The 20111-nt window shown below is 42.0% G+C and overlaps 2 protein-coding genes across 2 annotated transcripts in view; one reads left to right on the top strand and one right to left on the bottom strand.

The window, feature by feature from the left end:
* Positions 1-20111, top strand: part of LOC311111886 (ADP-ribosylation factor GTPase-activating protein 2-like) — a 183237-nt gene that overhangs the window by 14848 nt on the left and 148278 nt on the right. The window lies entirely within an intron of this gene.
* On the bottom strand, positions 6202-17354 carry LOC311111329 (ADP-ribosylation factor GTPase-activating protein 2-like; the record flags this gene model as incomplete). The annotated part of the gene is made up of 12 exons (XM_084154050.1): positions 17266-17354; positions 15438-15556; positions 15214-15286; positions 14966-15097; positions 11847-11930; positions 11581-11689; positions 11356-11418; positions 9254-9306; positions 8764-8900; positions 8165-8296; positions 7437-7565; positions 6202-6586 (listed from the first exon to the last, which is right to left on the bottom strand). The coding sequence occupies exons 1-12, from the start codon at positions 17335-17337 to the stop codon at positions 6202-6204; spliced, it is 1488 nt and encodes a 495-aa protein (XP_084010176.1). The 5' UTR covers positions 17338-17354.

The raw sequence follows: 20111 nt of genomic DNA, 5'->3' as shown, positions 1-20111 counted from the left end.
ACTACACCATCTCATTAGACTAGACAACACCAACAACACCATCTCATTAGACTAGTCAACACCAACAACACCATCTCATTATACTAGAATACACCAACAACACCATCTCATTATACTAGTCAACACCAACAACACCATCTCATTAGACTAGTCAACACCATCTCATTAGACAACACCATCTCATTACACTAGTCAACACCAACAACACCATCTCATTAGACTAGTCAATACCAACAACACCATCTCATTAGACTAGTCAACACCAACAACAACATATCATTAGACTAGAATACACCAACAACACCATCTCATTAGACTAGTCAACACCAACAACACCATCTCATTAGACTAGTCAACACCAACAACACCATCTCATTAGACTAGTCAACACCAACAACACCATCTCATTAGACTAGAATACACCAACAACACCATCTCATTATACTAGAATACACCAACAACACCATCTCATTAGACAACACCATCTCATTACACTAGTCAACACCAACAACACCATCTCATTAGACTAGTCAATACCAACAACACCATCTCATTAGACTAGTCAACACCAACAACACCATATCATTAGACAACACCATCTCATTACACTAGTCAACACCAACAACACCATCTCATTAGACTAGTCAACACCAACAACACCATCTCATTAGACTAGACAACACCAACTCATTAGACTAGTCAACACCAACAACACCATCTCATTAGACTAGTCAATACCAACAACACCATCTCATTAGACTAGTCAACACCAACAACACCATATCATTAGACAACACCATCTCATTACACTAGTCAACACCAACAACACCATCTCATTAGACTAGTCAACACCAACAACACCATATCATTAGACTAGTCAACACCAACAACACCATCTCATTAGACATGTCAATACCAACAACACCATCTCATTAGACTAGTCAACACCAACAACACCATCTCATTAGACTAGACTACACGAACAACACCATCTCATTAGACTAGTCAACACCAACAACACCATCTCATTAGACTAGTCAACACCAACACCACCATCTCATTAGACTAGTCAACACCAACAACACCATCTCATTAGACTAGACTACACCAACAACACCATCATTAGACTAGACTACACCAACAACACCATCTCATTAGACTAGTCAACACCAACAACACCATCTCATTAGACTAGACTACACCAACAACACCATCTCATTAGACTAGACTACACCAACAACACCATATCATTAGACTAGTCAACACCAACAACACCATCTCATTAGACTAGTCAACACCAACAACACCATCTCATTAGACTAGTCAACACCAACAACACCATCTCATTAGACTAGACTACACCAACACCACCATCTCATTAGACTACACCAACAACACCATCTCATTAGACTACACCAACAACACCATCTCATTAGACTAGACTACACCAACAACACCATCTCATTAGACTAGACTACACCAACAACACCATCTCATTAGACTAGACTACACCAACAACACTATCTCATTAGACTAGACTACACCAACAACACCATCTCATTAGACTAGACTACACGAACAACACCATCTCATTAGACTAGTCAACACCAACAACACCATCTCATTAGACTAGTCAACACCAACAACACCATCTCATTAGACTAGTCAACACCAACAACACCATCTCATTATACAACACCATCTCATTACACTAGTCAACACCAACAACACCATCTCATTAGACTAGTCAATACCAACAACACCATCTCATTAGACTAGTCAATACCAACAACACCATCTCATTATACTAGTCAACACCAACAACACCATCTCATTAGACTAGACTACACCAACAACACCATCTCATTAGACTAGACTACACCAACAACACCATCTCATTAGACTAGACTACACCAACAACACCATCTCATTAGACTAGACCACACCACAACACCATCTCATTAGACTAGACTACACCAACAACACCATCTCATTAGACTAGACTACACCAACAACACCATCTCATTAAACTAGACTACACCAATAACACCATCTCATTAAACTAGAAAACACCAACAACACCATCTCATTAGACTAGTCAACACCAACACCATCTCATTAGACTAGACTAGTCAACACCAACAACACCATCTCATTAGACTAGCCTAGTCAATACCAACATCTCATTAGACTAGTCAACACCAACAACACCATCTAATTAGTTTAGGGTTGACCCCATTTAGTCGACTGGTCGATTGATATTTATTTAGTTGAGCAGTCAGTCGCAATGTTATTTTTATTTTTACGGCGTACAAGACACCAGTCTGATTGGCGCCTGTCTGAGTGGACTGATCCATTGTGGAGGCCTTGGGGATGGCACAGTCCATCAGTCTAAGACATGTGCTACTGAAATTGTATATGGTTATATTATGTAAGAACAATAGTGCAACACTAATAAAATAACATTTTATAACATGCGCTTTCTCCCCAGTTGGATAGCGGTCGCTGTCTGCGGTTCAGAAACATCAGTACGCTGTTGAATTGCCACCTTTTCCTAGCCCATGTTGCCATGTGCATAATAGCAAAGTTAGCCAGCATGTTGGTGTTGAGAACAATGAGGGGGAGACAGCAGCGGAGTGAGGAGACGAGGAAACAGCCCTTGCCTTAATTGTCTAATCACAAAATGTCGGATACAGCAATTTCACAAATTCAGCTGTTTTTTTAACTTTACGGGATGCTTTGGATCGACGTGTACGACAGCGCGTTCCAGTTCCCGCCAATATCCAGCAACTTCGCACAACCATTGAAGAGGAGTGGCAGGGGATGTAGCTCAGTTGGTAGAGCATGGCGTTTGCAACGCCAGGGTTGTGGGTTCGATAAAATAATGGATGTGCTAACTGTAAGTCGCTCTGGATAAGAGCGTCTGCTAAATGACTAAAATGTAAATGTAAATGAGTGGGACAACATTCTACAGGCTACAATCAACAGCCTGATCAACTATGCGAAGGAGATGTGTCGCGCTGCATGAGGCAAATGGTGGTCACCAGATACTGACTGGTCCAAGCCCCTACCTCTTTTTTTAAGGTATCTGTGACCAACAGATGCATATCTGTATTCCCAGTCATGTGAAATCCATAGATTAGGGCGTAATGAATCTATTTCAATATACTGATTTGCTTATATGAACTGTAACTCAGTAAAATCTTTGAAATTGTTGCATGTTGCGTTTATATTTTTGTTCAGTATGCTTATTTATTTAGTGTTGTTTACACTGTTCCAAACGGCCAGAAACATTATATTGTAATCCAACAGCACGTTTGTCACGATATGCAAACAGCTCTCGCTCCTATACGCTTTTTTCTTGATCTCCTTATTGTTGTTATTATTGCTATTATTATGATCATCATTATAATAATAAATAATGTCGTTATCATTAGTAGGCTTGGTATAGCAGCCGTGTATAACCACCATCGAGCTGTAGGCCTAAGAGCTCATCCTGTTTAGCTGTCTTCATACTGTAATTTACTGAGGCCTATATGTCAATATATAGGCTACTGCATTAATCAAAGCATTCATTCGTTCATGTCGTCACACAGCATACGAGTCATTCATGATTTGAAAACGCAATCAAGCATTTTAAAAGTTTTTAAATGAAATAACAAAATAATGAATAAAATAGCCTAAACTATAAATAAACTGTAACGAAATGCACGCGACTGTTTTTAGTCTTCGCTGTAATGAAGGCTCTACAAAAAAGGTACATTCATAATGTATTTTGTGTTGTTTACACTGTTCCAAACGGTCAGAAATAAATTATATTGTAATCTAACAGCACCTGTTTGGAACACATAATATGCATGCAGCGCTTGCTCCTTACGTTTCTTCTTTTTCTTGATCACATTTCTTCCACACATCTGACTTCCCCTTTCCCTCCTGAGTAACCAGTAAACATTCCCCTTTTCCCCTCCTGAGTAACCAGTAAACATTCCCCCAGTTTCCAGTTTCTTTTTCACGTCCTCCGCATTCATTTTTGCGGTCACGTGTGTTACGGTGTTCAGATCTGGTTATAACCAATTTATTGATGTGATTATGATATGCTATTGGTCAGGCCTCATTGGTTACGTTCATGCGATGCATACACGTGTCAAGTGAAAAGAGCAAGTGTTGAGGGAATGGGGAATGTTTTTCCTAAACAAATGAAGGATTTTGCTAACAGAACTTTTCAGTCGGAAATGGCTGTAATTATGTTGCAGCTTCAGCAACATGGACAGCGTGATAAACACGGCTGATGTTCTGTGGTGGTCGCTGCATCATGGGGGGAGAGAGAAGCAACGGGTGCTAGTCACAGTCACTCGCTGTCATTTTTTTTTTAACACAGCAAGTCTGAGCCTGGACCGGGACAATCAAATCAATTGCGGTCCAGGCTCCCTCTAGACTAATTTGTGTCTTAGTTATTTAATCAAACAGTTCGCTTAAAGCTTCAGACAAGTTCAGTGCATATAGTTGATTTGATTAAAACACATAGGGTGTGTCTATATATGGAAAAATACACGTTATAAAATTTAGACCAATCAATTGGTAGAAAAGAACAGACGACTCTAGGTCGACCAATATATCTCATTTTTTTTTCCGGGGACAGCCCTTCATTAGCTAAACAAGTCAACACCAACAACACCATCTCATTAGACTAGACAACACCAACAACACCATCTCATTAGACTAGACAACACCAACTCATTAGACTAGACACCAACAACACCATCTCATTAGACTAGACAACACCAACAACCCCATCTCATTAGACTAGACAACACCAACTCATTAGACTAGACACCAACAACACCATCTCATTAGACTAGACCACACCAACAACCCCATCTCATTAGACTAGACAACACCAACAACCCCATCTCATTAGACTAGACAACACCAACAACACCAACAACACCATCTCATTAGACTAGACAACACCAACAACCCCATCTCATTAGACTAGACAATACCAACAACCCCATCTCATTAGACTAGACACCAACAACACCATCTCATTAGACAACACCATCTCATTAGACTAGACACCAACAACAACATCTCATTAGACTAGACAACACCAACAACCCCATCTCATTAGACTAGACAACACCAACAACCCCATCTCATTAGACTAGACTACACCAACAACAACATCTCATTAGACTAGACAACAACAACAACCCCATCTCATTAGACTAGACAACACCATCTCATTAGACTAGACAACACCATCTCATTAGACTAGACAACACCATCTCATTAGACTAGACAACACCAACAACCCCATCTCATTAGACTAGACAACAACATCTCAATAGCCTAGACAACACCAACAACAACATCTCATTAGACTAGACAACAACATCTCATTAGACTAGACTACACCAACAACACCATCTCATTAGACTAGACTACACCAACAACACTATCTCATTAGACTAGACAACAACAACCCCATCTCATTAGACTAGACAACAACATCTCAATAGCCTAGACAACACCAACAACAACATCTCATTAGACTAGACAACAACATCTCATTAGACTAGACTACACCAACAACACCATCTCATTAGACTAGACTACACCAACAACACTATCTCATTAGACTAGTCAACACCAACAACACCATCTCATTAGACTAGACAACACCATCTCATTAGACTAGACAACAACATCTCATTAGACTAGACTACACCAACAACACCATCTCATTAGACTAGACAGTACCAACAACACCTTCTCATTAGACTAATCAACACCAACAACACCATACTAGACTAGACCATACTAGACCAGACCATACTAGACCAGACCAGACCATACTAGACCAGACCATACTAGACCAGACCATACTAGACCAGACCATACTAGACCAGACCATACTAGACCAGACCATACTAGACCAGACCATACTAGACCAGACCATACTAGACCAGACCATACTAGACCAGTCCATACTAGACCAGACCATACTAGACCAGACCAGACCAGACCATACTAGACCAGACCATACTAGACCAGACCAGACCAGACCATACTAGACCAGACCATACTAGACCAGTCCATACTAGACCAGACCATACTAGACCAGACCATACTAGACCAGACCATACTAGACCAGACCATACTACACTGGCGGTTGTCTTGAATGCGGCCTGCCTTGCTCTAGAGGTTACCGTTCAGTTGACCGGTGGCTTGGTATTGGTTGGTATTACAGCCGTTCAGTTGACCGGTGGCTTGGTATTGGTTGGTATTACAGTCGTGTAACTTTACCTCGCCGTTGCTCTCGCGGCCGAAGTACATGTCGGAAGAGATGGCCTTTGCGTTGGCAAACTTCTGCCTGGCCTCGCTCGTCTCGGCCACAGGCGCCGCAGCCTCCGCCTTTCGCCGACTGGGCCGTTCTCCGATAGGCTGAATGCTGGAGATGGTCACCTCCTCTTTAGGCTCCTCCTTCTCCAGAGCCCAGGAGGAGGTGAAGGAGGCCACGCCCCCCTCAGAGTCCCACCGTGAGCCGAAGCCGTCGCCTGCCGTGAACGGGTTGTCCTTGTACCTGTCCCAACAAAACACACACAGGCAGGGAGATATCCAATGTTGTTGGTCAGGCAGGGAGATATCCAATGTTGTTGGTCAGGTAGGGATACACAAGGACACATTCACAATGGATTGGATCTGAGGAAACCGAGGTAGACAAAGGGATGTATTACCTATTCCAAATCTACCCCTAACCCACAGACCCAAGGCTCTACCCCTAACCCACAGACCCAAGGCTCTACCCCTAACCCACAGACCCAAGGCTCTACCCCTAACCCACAGACCCATGGCTCTACCCCTAACCCACAGACCCATGGCTCTACCCCTAACCCACAGACCCATGGCTCTACCCCTAACCCACAGACCCATGGCTCTACCCCTAACCCACAGACCCAAGGCTCTACCCCTAACCCACAGACCCAAGGCTCTACCCCTAACCCACAGACCCAAGGCTCTACCCCTAACCCACAGACCCAAGGCTCTACCCCTAACCCACAGACCCAAGGCTCTACCCCTAACCCACAGACCCAAGGCTCTACCCCTAACCCACAGACCCAAGGCTCTACCCCTAACCCACAGACCCAAGGCTCAACCCCTAACCCACAGACCCAAGGCTCTTGGATAGATATGAAAGGATTAGATAGATGTGTTAGCAAGAAGAAGACAATTCTATCTAGCCTATCTGAGGGCAAGTTGGAGCCATTACCACATTGTTAATACCAATCCAATCCTTTCAGCTGTACACAACAACCCCAGTACCTGGGAGGTAGCTAGCTAGGGGTTGGAAGTCCATTTGGAATTGGACAGAAACCCGTTTTTACACTACTCCTCCTTAGGAGAAGACATTCTGATCTGTCTGGGGTCCGTACTTAGGGGGTCCGGAGGAGAAGCCCGGCTCATCGAACATGTCCAGTTTGGAGCGAGGCGAGGACTTGGCCCCCACGGGCGTCTCCTGCTCAATCACCTGCATCTCTGACATCACCGAGTGAGATATGGTGCTGGAATACACAGAATACACACACACTTAGTCATGTCCACACACACAATAATGTGCTGCAACACAATCTACATACACACACAGACACCGTAAACACACAAACGCCACTGAAGTTAAAGCCACACTCTGTAAGATGGGTATCTCATCAAAGAGTGTGCCACCAACCAAAAGCGTAAACAATTAAAGGGACACTTCGGGATTTTGGACATGAGGGATGGACTCGTGGATACCATTTTTATGTCTCTACGTGCAGTTTGAAGGAAGTTGCTAACTAGCATGCTAGTAGATATCCATATATTTCCAGTCATTGCGCTAACGCTAGTTAGCATTGGATCACAAAACTACCTCTAACTTCCTTCATACTGAACGCAGAGACATAAAAATGGTCTCCACGAGTTCATCTGACTCTGGGGACGTAGATAAAGGACCTCATTGCCAACATCCCGAAGTATCCCTTTTAAGCAAATGCAATAGCCTACATTAGCACAAGCAAACAGGCAGCACTTGATTGCTATTTGTAGTGCTCAAGGAATGCTTATTCCATGAGAGAAACATTACTGTTCTTTGAAAATATCATTTGAATACGGCTAATTTTATTACCTGCGGTTGCCGAAGCCCATGCCCAGCCTCTCAGCCTGCTCTCTCTTCTTACCCTCCATGTTCTGCATCTTCCTGTCTTCCATCTTCCTGTCAATCTCCAGCTCCTTGTAGGCCAGGCGCATGGAGGCCACACTGCAAAAAGAGAGACATTTGTGAATTGTACTACATTCATTTGCAACAATTTTGCCTGTTTGGAACTTTAGGAAATTAAGCTTCTCCTCCCAACCGTACTGTTCTCCTCATAAAGTGATTACTAACTTTACCTTCTTCGTGTATAAAATGTATTAAGACGATGATTTTATTTTTTCACGGTTAGAGTCCATAATTGTCGGTTACACGATAACACAATTATTGCGCTAGCCCTAATGCTGACGTGATGTCACTACTTGCTGTACTCAAGGAAACCTTCTATTCACTTTTTTTTTTGTATGCAAAAGTATGCTGCATTATTTGCAGCAGGATTTATTCTACCTCTGAACAGTCTGACCACGAGAAGACAGCAAATCTGAATTTAGTGTAAACACTCAGCAGCATGAAGGGCAGCGTGTGGGGCGGAGGCGTTTCCTTGCTCTCCGACGGTCACACCGTGGTTCACTCACATGGACTCCTCTGCATGTTTGTTAGCCTCAGCTGCTTGCTCCTCCCTCAGCTTCTCAGCTACCTGGGCCTGTTTCTCCACCTCCGAGAAGCTCTTGCTGCTCACCTTCTGCGCCCCCAGGCCCTTCTTAGCACCCAGCTGGAGGGAGAGAGGAACACAGAGGAGATGGTTACACACAGCTGGGGACGGAGAGGAACTGACTGCCGCCCCCAGTGGACAAGTGGTAGTATTACATTCATGGTTTGATCAATGCACTCAAATCAAATAAAATTGTATTGGTCACATACACGTGTTTAGGGGGTTGGTGGTGGTTCTGATTTGGGACATTAGTTTTTCTGGTCAACGTGACTTATCCAGGAACAACACTGAGCCCTAACGACATGACAGAACTAGGGCCCCAAGTGTTTCCTAGTCGGGTCACGTGGAACACGCAAAACCCTGCCCCTCATGCAGAGCAACCTGTCTGAGTGCTGAAGGGGGGAGGAACTTACCCCTTTCTTAGTAGTGGTGGGCTTCTTTTTCCCAATGATGGACTGCTTCACATCTGTAACACAAAGCTCATCATCAGAACACTGGTGGACACCGACAGGCCAGAGACTCCCGATTAGTAAATCGCTCTGCACAACTTCGAAAAAAGGAACGCAAGTCGCACACACACCAGTGTTTCCCCTACAAATGCATAGGCGGGCCCCATACATGTGAATGCACAAACTGTTGTACGTTTCCCCCTCTATTAAAAAAAGGTGCAAACATTTAGCAGACTCTATACAAAAGAACATGTCAACACACTCAGATGAGAAATAGTTTTCCAACAGTCCTTTGATCCCATCAAAGCAGTTTCAAGACAAACTTTGCCATGTGCTGCAGCCAGCAGTGTTATAGCATTGCAGCTGAAGGACAGCACCATTGTCATATACATGACAGAACGAGTTTCATTTGGTTACGTTATTCTAAAGTCATGGGACATACAGTTCCTATAATAAGTATTCACCCCTTTGGACTTCCACATTTTGTTACAAAGTAGGACTGAAATGATCCGCACAAAACCATTGATCCATACCAAATACTCCATGTCAAACTGAAAATTAAATTATATAAACGTTCACAAATTAAGAAAAATGAATTAACTCAAATATCTTGAATGTATAGATATAGGCGAGCTTAAATTAGTTCAGCAGAACACATTTGCGTAGCAAAACACACAATAAGTTGCACGGCCTCAGTGTGTGACATCATAGGGGTTAACGTGATTTGAATGACCCTTTCTTGGTTCCCCAAACATACAACCTCTATAAGGTCAGACATATTTCAATTGTACAACTGACCAGGTATCCCCCTTTCCCTTTCCCTCAGTGAAGTAGTGCATTTCAAGCAGATTCAACCAACGACCAGGGAGCTTTTCCAATGCCTCATAAAGAAGGGCAGCGATTGGTAGATGGGTAAAAAAAAAAAAGACACTGAATATCCCTTTAAGCATGGTCAAGTTATTCATTAGGCTTTGGCTGGTGTATCAAACCACCCATACACAACAAAGACACAGACGTCCTTCCTAACTGAGCTGCCGGACGGGAAGGAAACCGTGCGGTGATGTCATCACGAGTCCTACGGTGACTTTAAAACAGCTACAGGGTTTTAATGGCTGTGATGGGACAACACTAAGGATGGCTCAACAACATTGTAGTCACTCCACAATACCGATGTAAATGACAGTCAAAAGAAGGAAGCCTGTACAGAATTGTATCCCCCACTTTGGCATGACAGTATTTTGTGTAGATCAGTGACAAAATAAAAAAACAAATTAAATCAATTTTAACCCCACTTTGTAACACAATAAAACATGAAGAAGTCCAAGGGGAGTGAAAAAAACGTTTGATAGGCACTAAGCCTGCTAGATCTGCCACCGAGGATACATGTTGAATAGGGGTTGTCTGACTGTTGTATTAATGTTAGGAGACTGGAAGAAAGGTTTAGCAGTTACACCTTGTAGTTAGAGCTGGGAGGGAAGGGCTTAAGCTTGCGTGTCACAATCGGATGAAGTGTCAAGTCAAGCACAGAACCAGCCATGCTTCCTGAAAATCTGGCCAGCCAATGGGCTAACGGCAGCTTTTTAAAAAAAGGCGTTCCAATCACCTTTGGGTAGCTGTGGTTGATCTGATGACAAACGCATCGAGTCCTCTACGGACAAAGCAGACACAGGTGTTACTGAGGGCTCCACAGTCACATTGGAAAACCTCCAGTGACTGTGTTCTAGGATTCGCTACACATGCATGTGAGGGTTAGGGACAATTTGGTGCGTGGGCCAAACGTCTAAATCAGGGGGGGTCTCCAATTCTGGGAAGAGCCAACGGGGGGGGGGGGGGGGGGGGGGGGGCAAACGTCTAAATCAGGGGGGGTCTCCAATTCTGGGAAGAGCCAACGGGGGGGGGGGGGGGGTTACTGTGGATGTTGAGGTCTGTAAATGGCTACAGTCCCAATGTTACCATCACCTACTCCTTGTTTTTAAGGTCAGCAAAGATGCGTGAGGGGTGAGGGGAGGAGCTGTTGTCATGTGAAAGGGGGCAGAGGAGGAACAGGACGCTGGCTGTGGACTTACCTATAGTGACTTTGGGAGATGGCTCAGTGCTCAGTCCCTCAATGCTTGGTCCTTCCTCCAGCTCTGAGAACGGCAAATACAATCACAGATCAACTGTCTAGTTCAAAAACAGAAATGTATGGGAAAGCTCCAGACGAAAGGATAGGAGAGGGGGGACTGTGTGTGTGTGTGTGTATGTGTGTGTGTGTGTGTGTGTGTGTGTGTGTGTGTGAGAGAGAGACTCACGAGTGCTGGCGGTGTGGGGGGCTTTGGGTGTGTCCTCCAAAAGTTGAGGGGTGAGGGCTCCATTGTGTTCTGTCATGGAAGGAGCTGTCATGTCCCAGCTGTTTAAAGGCTGCAAATACACCAATTCATTCACATTAAATAACACACACACACACACACAGAACCACACGCACACACAACCAACACTACCGCACACACAGAATGAACACAGAAGCACAAAACACTTGTGTGGTTAGTGTGATTTGAACAGTAGACCTCAGGCCTACCTGAGTATGCTCGGCAAAGAAGTCTGTCTGTCTCTTCTCTGGGGCTGCAGGCTGGCTGCCCACACTGGGTGAGTCAATCCACAGCTGAGAGAGAAAGAGGAAGGGTTTTACGGACAGCATTCACACAGCCAACTGACATTTACTCCTGAGGTGCTGACCTGCTGCACTCTCTACAACCACTGTGATTAGTATTTGACCCTGCTGGTCATCTATGAACGTTTAAACATCTTGAAGAACGCTCTGGCCTTAATGGCCATGTACTCATATAATCTCCACCTGGCACAGCCAGAAGAGGACTGGCCACCCCTCAAAGCCTGGTTTCTCTCTAGGTTTCTTCCTTTCTAGGGAGTTTTTCCTAGCCACTGTGCTTCTACATCTGCATTGCTTGCTGTTTGGGGTTTTAGGCTGGGTTTCTGTATAAGCACTTCTTGACATCTGCTGATGCAAAAAGGGCTTTATAAATACATTTGATTTAGATCAAATCAACCTCTGGCCTCTATAGATAAATCATATGTCTATACCCAATAGATTTAGGAAAGGAATATTCTGGTCATGTGGGCCGTATTGATGTCCCATTTTAAATCTAGCTCAGCTCTATCACACCTGCTTAAAGAGTTTGGCCCAAACTGAAGACCATAGTTGATGATTTGAAACTAGTGAGTTAAAATATGAAACACCTCAACACACTCACAGCGCATTACCAATCTGAATTGGTATCCGCAAAAAGCCTTGTGTGGACCTTGAAGTGTATCTGCAAGCAGCTGCACCGATAAGAACAGATATGGTGTTTGTGGGTAATTATGTATCGTGTGGTCTATCCACAAGACATGACTTAATGCTGCTGGTGACATCACACGTGGAGTTTGCCCACTCGCTAGTGACTCAACAGGCCAACGTGTAGCTGATATGGGGGTCTGTGAGAGGGGCGAGAGAGGGGGAGTTCGTTGCCTTCTCAGTGGAGGAATAATATCAGTAGGAATATATAGACCTATATAGAGAACCATAAGACATAATAATATCAGTAGGAATATATAGGTCTATATAGAGAACCATAAGACATAATAATATCAGTAGGAATATATAGACCTATATAGAGAACCATAAGACATAATAATATCAGTAGGAATATATAGGTCTATATAGAGAACCATAAGACATAATAATATCAGTAGGAATATATAGACCTATATAGAGAACCATAAGACATAATAATATCAGTAGGAATATATAGGTCTATATAGAGAACCATAAGACATAATAATATCAGTAGGAATATATAGGTCTATATAGAGAACCATAAGACATAATAATAATAATATCAGTAGGAATATATAGGTCTATATAGAGAACCATAAGACCTAATAATAATATCAGTAGGAATATATAGGTCTATATAGAGAACCATAAGACATAATAATATCAGTAGGAATATATAGGTCTATATAGAGAACCATAAGACATAATAATATCAGTAGGAATATATAGGTCTATATAGAGAACCATAAGACATAATAATATCAGTAGGAATATATAGGTCTATATAGAGAACCATAAGACATAATAATATCAGTAGGAATATATAGACCTATATAGAGAACCATAAGACATAATAATATCAGTAGGAATATATAGGTCTATATAGAGAACCATAAGACATAATAATATCAGTAGGAATATATAGACCTATATAGAGAACCATAAGACATAATAATATCAGTAGGAATATATAGGTCTATATAGAGAACCATAAGACATAATAATATCAGTAGGAATATATAGGTCTATATAGAGAACCATAAGACATAATAATAATAATATCAGTAGGAATATATAGGTCTATATAGAGAACCATAAGACCTAATAATAATATCAGTAGGAATATATAGGTCTATATAGAGAACCATAAGACATAATAATATCAGTAGGAATATATAGGTCTATATAGAGAACCATAAGACATAATAATATCAGTAGGAATATATAGGTCTATATAGAGAACCATAAGACATAATAATATCAGTAGGAATATATAGGTCTATATAGAGAACCATAAGACATAATAATATCAGTAGGAATATATAGACCTATATAGAGAACCATAAGACATAATAATATCAGTAGGAATATATAGGTCTATATAGAGAACCATAAGACATAATAATATCAGTAGGAATATATAGGTCTATATAGAGAACCATAAGACATAATAATAATATCAGTAGGAATATATAGACCTATATAGAGAACCATAAGACATAATAATAATATCAGTAGGAATATATAGACCTATATAGAGAACCATAAGACATAATAATAATATCAGTAGGAATATATAGACCTATATAGAGAACCATAAGACATAATAATAATATCAGTAGGAATATATAGACCTAAATAGAGAACCATAAGACATAATAATATCAGTAGGAATATATAGACCTATATAGAGAACCATAAGACATAATAATATCAGTAGGAATATATAGACCTATATAGAGAACCATAAGACATAATAATAATATCAGTAGGAATATATAGACCTATATAGAGAACCATAAGACATAATAATATCAGTAGGAATATATAGGTCTATATAGAGAACCATAAGACCTAATAATATCAGTAGGAATATATAGGTCTATATAGAGAACCATAAGACATAATAATATCAGTAGGAATATATAGGTCTATATAGAGAACCATAAGATCTAATAATAATATCAGTAGGAATATATAGGTCTATATAGAGAACCATAAGACATAATAATATCAGTAGGAATATATAGACCTATATAGAGAACCATAAGACATAATAATATCAGTAGGAATATATAGGTCTATATAGAGAACCATAAGACATAATAATATCAGTAGGAATATATAGGTCTATATAGAGAACCATAAGACCTAATAATAATATCAACAGGAATTTAAACAACTCAATAAAAATGGTGTAATTCCAAAAGCTCAATTTTCAGTGGTATAGTGGTCACAACCACAACTTGGGAGTAGGGATTTCACTGTGAGCCTAGTTTATGGGTTGTTACATGCATACATGCTACATAAGGTACGGTACGTTTGGTTGACCGTTGGAAGCTGCGCTCACAGCCCATACTTACGTCGGACCCATATTTAGACAGTGCCGTGTTGGCTTGCTGTCGGATCTTCTCTCGGTACATCTGTGCCGCGCGGCTGTTGTACTTGGCGGTGGTGTCATTGGTGGAGCAGCCGTGCTGGCGGAAGAAGGCCGTCTTCACCAGGAGGAGACGGACAAGAGGGGAGAGAGTCAGATGCAGAGCAGGTCCTGTCTAAAGTTGTGCGTTGCTCAACGTCTATGTATAATGGAGGTTTATTATTTTGAACGTACCGCGTTGGCATTGCCTCCGACCTGCATACATCTCAGCTGAAACCAGTTCCAGTTGGAGTCGAGCTCAGTGGATCTGTGGTGAAGAAAAAACATGGGGATTGTATCAAACGTTCTCCTCGACAATAAGCGTATGGCACGGCACACCTCTTCACTGACAGTAAAACTATGCGATTGTCGAGTCATGAGGTGTGTGTGTGTGTGTGTGAGACAGACAACTAAGCTACCTGATAAAGCTGAGGTGCACTCCTAGAGAGCGATGAATGCCAGAGCAGTCGATACACAGAAACACTCCATACGGTATACTGGCCCAGCTGGGGTTCTTTGCAGCACAGTCAAAGCATGCCTGCACAGAAACAAACACACAATCCACTGCCTGGTTAGCGAGCTAGCTATCTACAGAAGACATGTCTGGATGTGGTCTTAAACAGGGAAGACAACAAGCTGTGTAGTTACAGCCATGGGACACACATATACTCACTCATACATTAACCCTAAAAGCCCTGTTCATTGTCTCCTGACTAAACTCGAGGGTTATTTGCTCAAGATCTCAGGTTCTACATATGATCGCAGCCTCCAGGATTGGATGTTCATGAATAGCTTTCCTGCTTTTTTTTTTAAACTTCGCTGTCAGTGAATGCATAGCTAACATAAAAATGGCAGTGAGCGCGTCTCGATAATACAAAGTGGTTCACGGAGAAAAGGAAGACATTTTGGACTATTGAGATGCACCCAATCAGAGAGGAAGAGGCGACGCGAGAGGGGAAACTGCTTGAGACATCTGTGGCATTGTGTTGTGTGACAAAACTGCACATTTAAGAGTGGCCTTTTATTGTCCCCAGCACAAGGTGCACCTGTGTAATGATCATGCTGTTTAATCAGCTTCTTGATATGCCACACCTGTCAGGTGGATGGATTATCTCAGCAAAGGAGAAATGTTCACCAATATGGATGTAAACAAATGTGTGCACAACATTTTAGAGAAGCTTTTTGTGCATATGGAAAATGTCTGGGATGTTCTATTTCCACTCATGAAACCAACACTTTACATGTTGCGTTTATATTTTTTTGTTCAGTGTAGGTTATTTTCAGAGGTAAACAGCAAAATAATCTAAACGGGAATTGACTCAATTGCGATACGGTTCTAGAAACAAAGCCCTTTACGTTCATATCACATCAAAATATTTGCACAAATGCAAAATATACACTTTTAAACGGCTTCATTCGCAGCCGACATTTTTTTAGTTACAACACGTTTGTGGCGGCCTTCTTCATTACACACGAACTGTGTTAGATAGCTAATTAGCACTTCCGTAAACACGCGCTGTAACATGGAAATATGGCCGTGTGGGGAGACTAACCCTATAGAAAGGTATAAAGGGTCCTTTACATTTTTTGAAAATGTTTTCTCGCTGATATGAAAGTCCGGTTCTTTAGATTTCCAAGACCGTAGCGCAAGTGATGCGTGTTCAAGTTCAGACCGAGCTATTATAATTCCCCTGGGAAGAAGATGCGGAGAAAGTAGTTCGCGTCTATGGATGGGGTAGTCGACCCCGGGAATTTAGCTTGCTACGTTAAGCTAGGTAACGTTGCATTTTGGATATAACTAATTAGTTAGACATCTAGATAGCAAGCAAAATAACCTGCTGGTATGGCTAACGTTTGCTAGGAATCCAATTACGTTGACTTGGTGCTAGCTAGCTAGACAACCTTTCAGATTGGAAACGGCCCTACTCGTTCTGGCTCAAATAAGTCACCAGACTGGCTAACTAGGTTAGCCAAGCAGGGAGAGTCAACGACACAAAGCAGGCGCTAGGCATAGTTATAGTATACGTGGCTGATTTGGAGAGGCAAACTTTGCTATCTAGCCTAGTGAGCTAACGTCAACTTCTTGCTGGCCGTCGTAGCTAACGTTAAGGCCCAGACAGAGACTAGCTTGCTACTGTAGACGGATGGACGTCAGACTTTTTTTCTGGTCTACGTTCTACCTCCAATAATGGACCATTACATGCTTATTAAATTAGTGAATGGACAGTAAGTACTTATTCGCGTTACCTTGTTAGTTGGAATAGACCGTAGTCTTTTAAAAATGGTCAAAATTTCTGTCTTGTTCGGCTCCGCAGCCATCTTGCTACCTTTCTAGAGGTACGGGTGCCAATGAGGATAAAAAAAATGCTGGGTTGTTCGCGAAGTTAGACCAGAGGTGATGCTGCGGTCATGTGCCCCTCGTAAAGTTGCGGTCATGTGCCCCTCGTAAAGTCGGAAACACAAACAGTTTTGTAAGAGCTTTGATTGTTTAAACTTTTTTTGGTATGCCTATTTGTCTTGCCGCAGTTCTACACACTGGCGACCCATTTGGGCCAGTTTGGTGTTCAGTAGGAGGGCAACAGCTGAAACATTCTACACTACAAATTGACATACCTTGGTAGGCTTAGAATGGCCATTAGGTCAAGGTGCATTCCGTCACTCGTTTACATGCTAGTCGGAACTAGAAAAATTTGAAATGTCAAACTTGCTGATTAGTTGAACACGGCACGTGCATAACTACAACCAGTTAGCAAGTCGGAAATGTTCTAGTTCCGACTAACACTTGAACGCGGCATTTTGCGCGCACGGTAGTGCGTCTAGTCCGACCTCATCCCCACTGTTGAAAAACATGGCGGGATTTCGATTAGACTGAACCGGGGTAAACCAGGCTATGGCCTGTCACGTCACCGGGCAAAAACGGTGAGGAAGGTAAGCCCAGCATCACCGGGCCATAATGTCAACAAAACAGCAAGATAAATCATTCAGAAACATAAATAATGTATTTTCTATAAAATATGTTACAACTTTCAAAGTAGTTTTCCTTGGGATACTTTTGCATGTGAAAACACAGAACCTTAACTCATTAGGTACTCCATGTGCTACACATACCTGACGTTTGATTTCAGCAAACTAATGCTGCTTTCAAGACAACTGGGAACTCAGGGACAAAACGAGCTCCGACTGGGGAAAATTGTTTTGTATTGGTCATCCAACAAGGAATTCCAAGTTCGGAACTCCGGCCTCTTTCTACAGCTCCGATTTTCAGACCTGAAGATCACTGACATCATGATTTGACCTCGTCATTTAATAACGCGCTGTTGCTCCGTGTCATGATTGGGCCTTATGCCGCTTTCAAGGGCTAGTCGGAACTAGGAAACTCAGAAATGTCTGGTTTGCTAACTGGTCGTAGTTATACACGTGCCGCGTTCAACCAGTTAGCAAGTCAGACATTTCCGGGTTTCCTAGTTCTGACTAGCGCGTAAAAGCGGCTTTAAATCGAAGAACCGAGTATGCCTAGAGCGTTTGTGCAGTAAGCTTTGAAGAATTGGACCTTCTTTAAAATAAATATCAAATAAATGTACAAGCCGAAATAATAATTGTCACAAGAATAGGCCTATGCACAGGCTATATATCGATAGCCGAATAAGGCCATGGATTCATCATATTTAAAATAAAAAAGGATGTCTAGCTTTTTAAAATGCATGTAGGTATGTGTAGGTAAGGTCTAAACAAGAGAAAGTCCCCAATAAGATCAGTCTCATTGGCATCCTTTCATTACAAAAAATATATCTATCAATATATATATATATATATATATATATATATATCTCACAGGAGGTTATATGTATGTATGTATATATATATATATATGTATGTATGTATGTATATATATATATGTATGTATGTATGTGTATGTGTATATGTGTATATATGTGTGTGTGTGTGTGTGTGTGTGTGTGTGTGTGTGTATATATATACAGTGAGGGAAAAAAGTATTTGATCCCCTGCTGATTTTGTACGTTTGCCCACTGACAAAGAAATTATCAGTCTATAATTTTAATGCTACATTTATTTGAACAGTGAGAGACAGAATAACAACAAAAAAATCCAGAAAAACGCATGTCAAAAATGTTATAAATTGATTTGCATTTTAATGAGGGAAATAAGTATTTGACCCCCTCTCAATCAGAAAGATTTCTGGCTCCCAGGTGTCTTTTATACAGGTAACGAGCTGAGATTAGGAGCACACTCTTAAAGGGAGTGCTCCTAATCTCAGCTTGTTACCTGTATAAAAGACACCTGTCCACAGAAGCAATCAATCAATCAGATTCCAAATTCTCCACCATAGCCAAGACCAAAGGATGTCAGGGACAAGATTGTAGACCTACACAAGGCTGGAATGGGCTACAAGACCATCGCCAAGCAGCTTGGTGAGAAGGTGACAACAGTTGGTGCGATTATTTGCAAATGGAAGAAACACAAAATAACTGTCAATCTCCCTCGGCCTGGGGCTCCATGCAAGATCTCACCTCGTGGAGTTGCAATGATCATGAGAACGGTGAGGAATCAGCCCAGAACTATACGGGGGAATCTTGTCAATGATCTCAAGGCAGCTGGGACCACAGTCACCAAGAAAACAATTGGTAACACACTACGCCGTGAAGGACTGAAATCCTGCAGCGCCCGCAAGGTCCCCCTGCTCAAGAAAGCACATATACAGGCCCGTCTGAAGTTTGCCAATGAACATCTGAATGATTCAGAGGAGAACTGGGTGAAGGTGTTGTGGTCAGATGAGACCAAAATCGAGCTCTTTGGCATCAACTCAACTCACCCTGTTTGGAGGAGGAGGAATGCTGCCTATGACCCCAAGAACACCATCCCCACCGTCAAACATGGAGGTGGAAACAAATCTTTGGGGGTGTTTTTCTGCTAAGGGGACGATGGACGGGCCATGTACCGTCAAATATTGGGTGAGAACCTCCTTCCCTCAGCCAGGGCATTGAAAATGGGTCGTGGATGGGTTTTCCAGCATGACAATGACCCAAAACACACGGCCAAGGCAACAAAGGAGTGGCTCAAGAAGAAGCACATTA

The sequence above is a fragment of the Coregonus lavaretus genome, assembly GCF_964263955.1.
Source record: "Coregonus lavaretus genome assembly, chromosome: 37".
NCBI classification, from domain to species: Eukaryota; Metazoa; Chordata; class Actinopteri; order Salmoniformes; family Salmonidae; genus Coregonus; species Coregonus lavaretus.
This window is presented reverse-complemented; position numbering and strand designations above follow the sequence as displayed.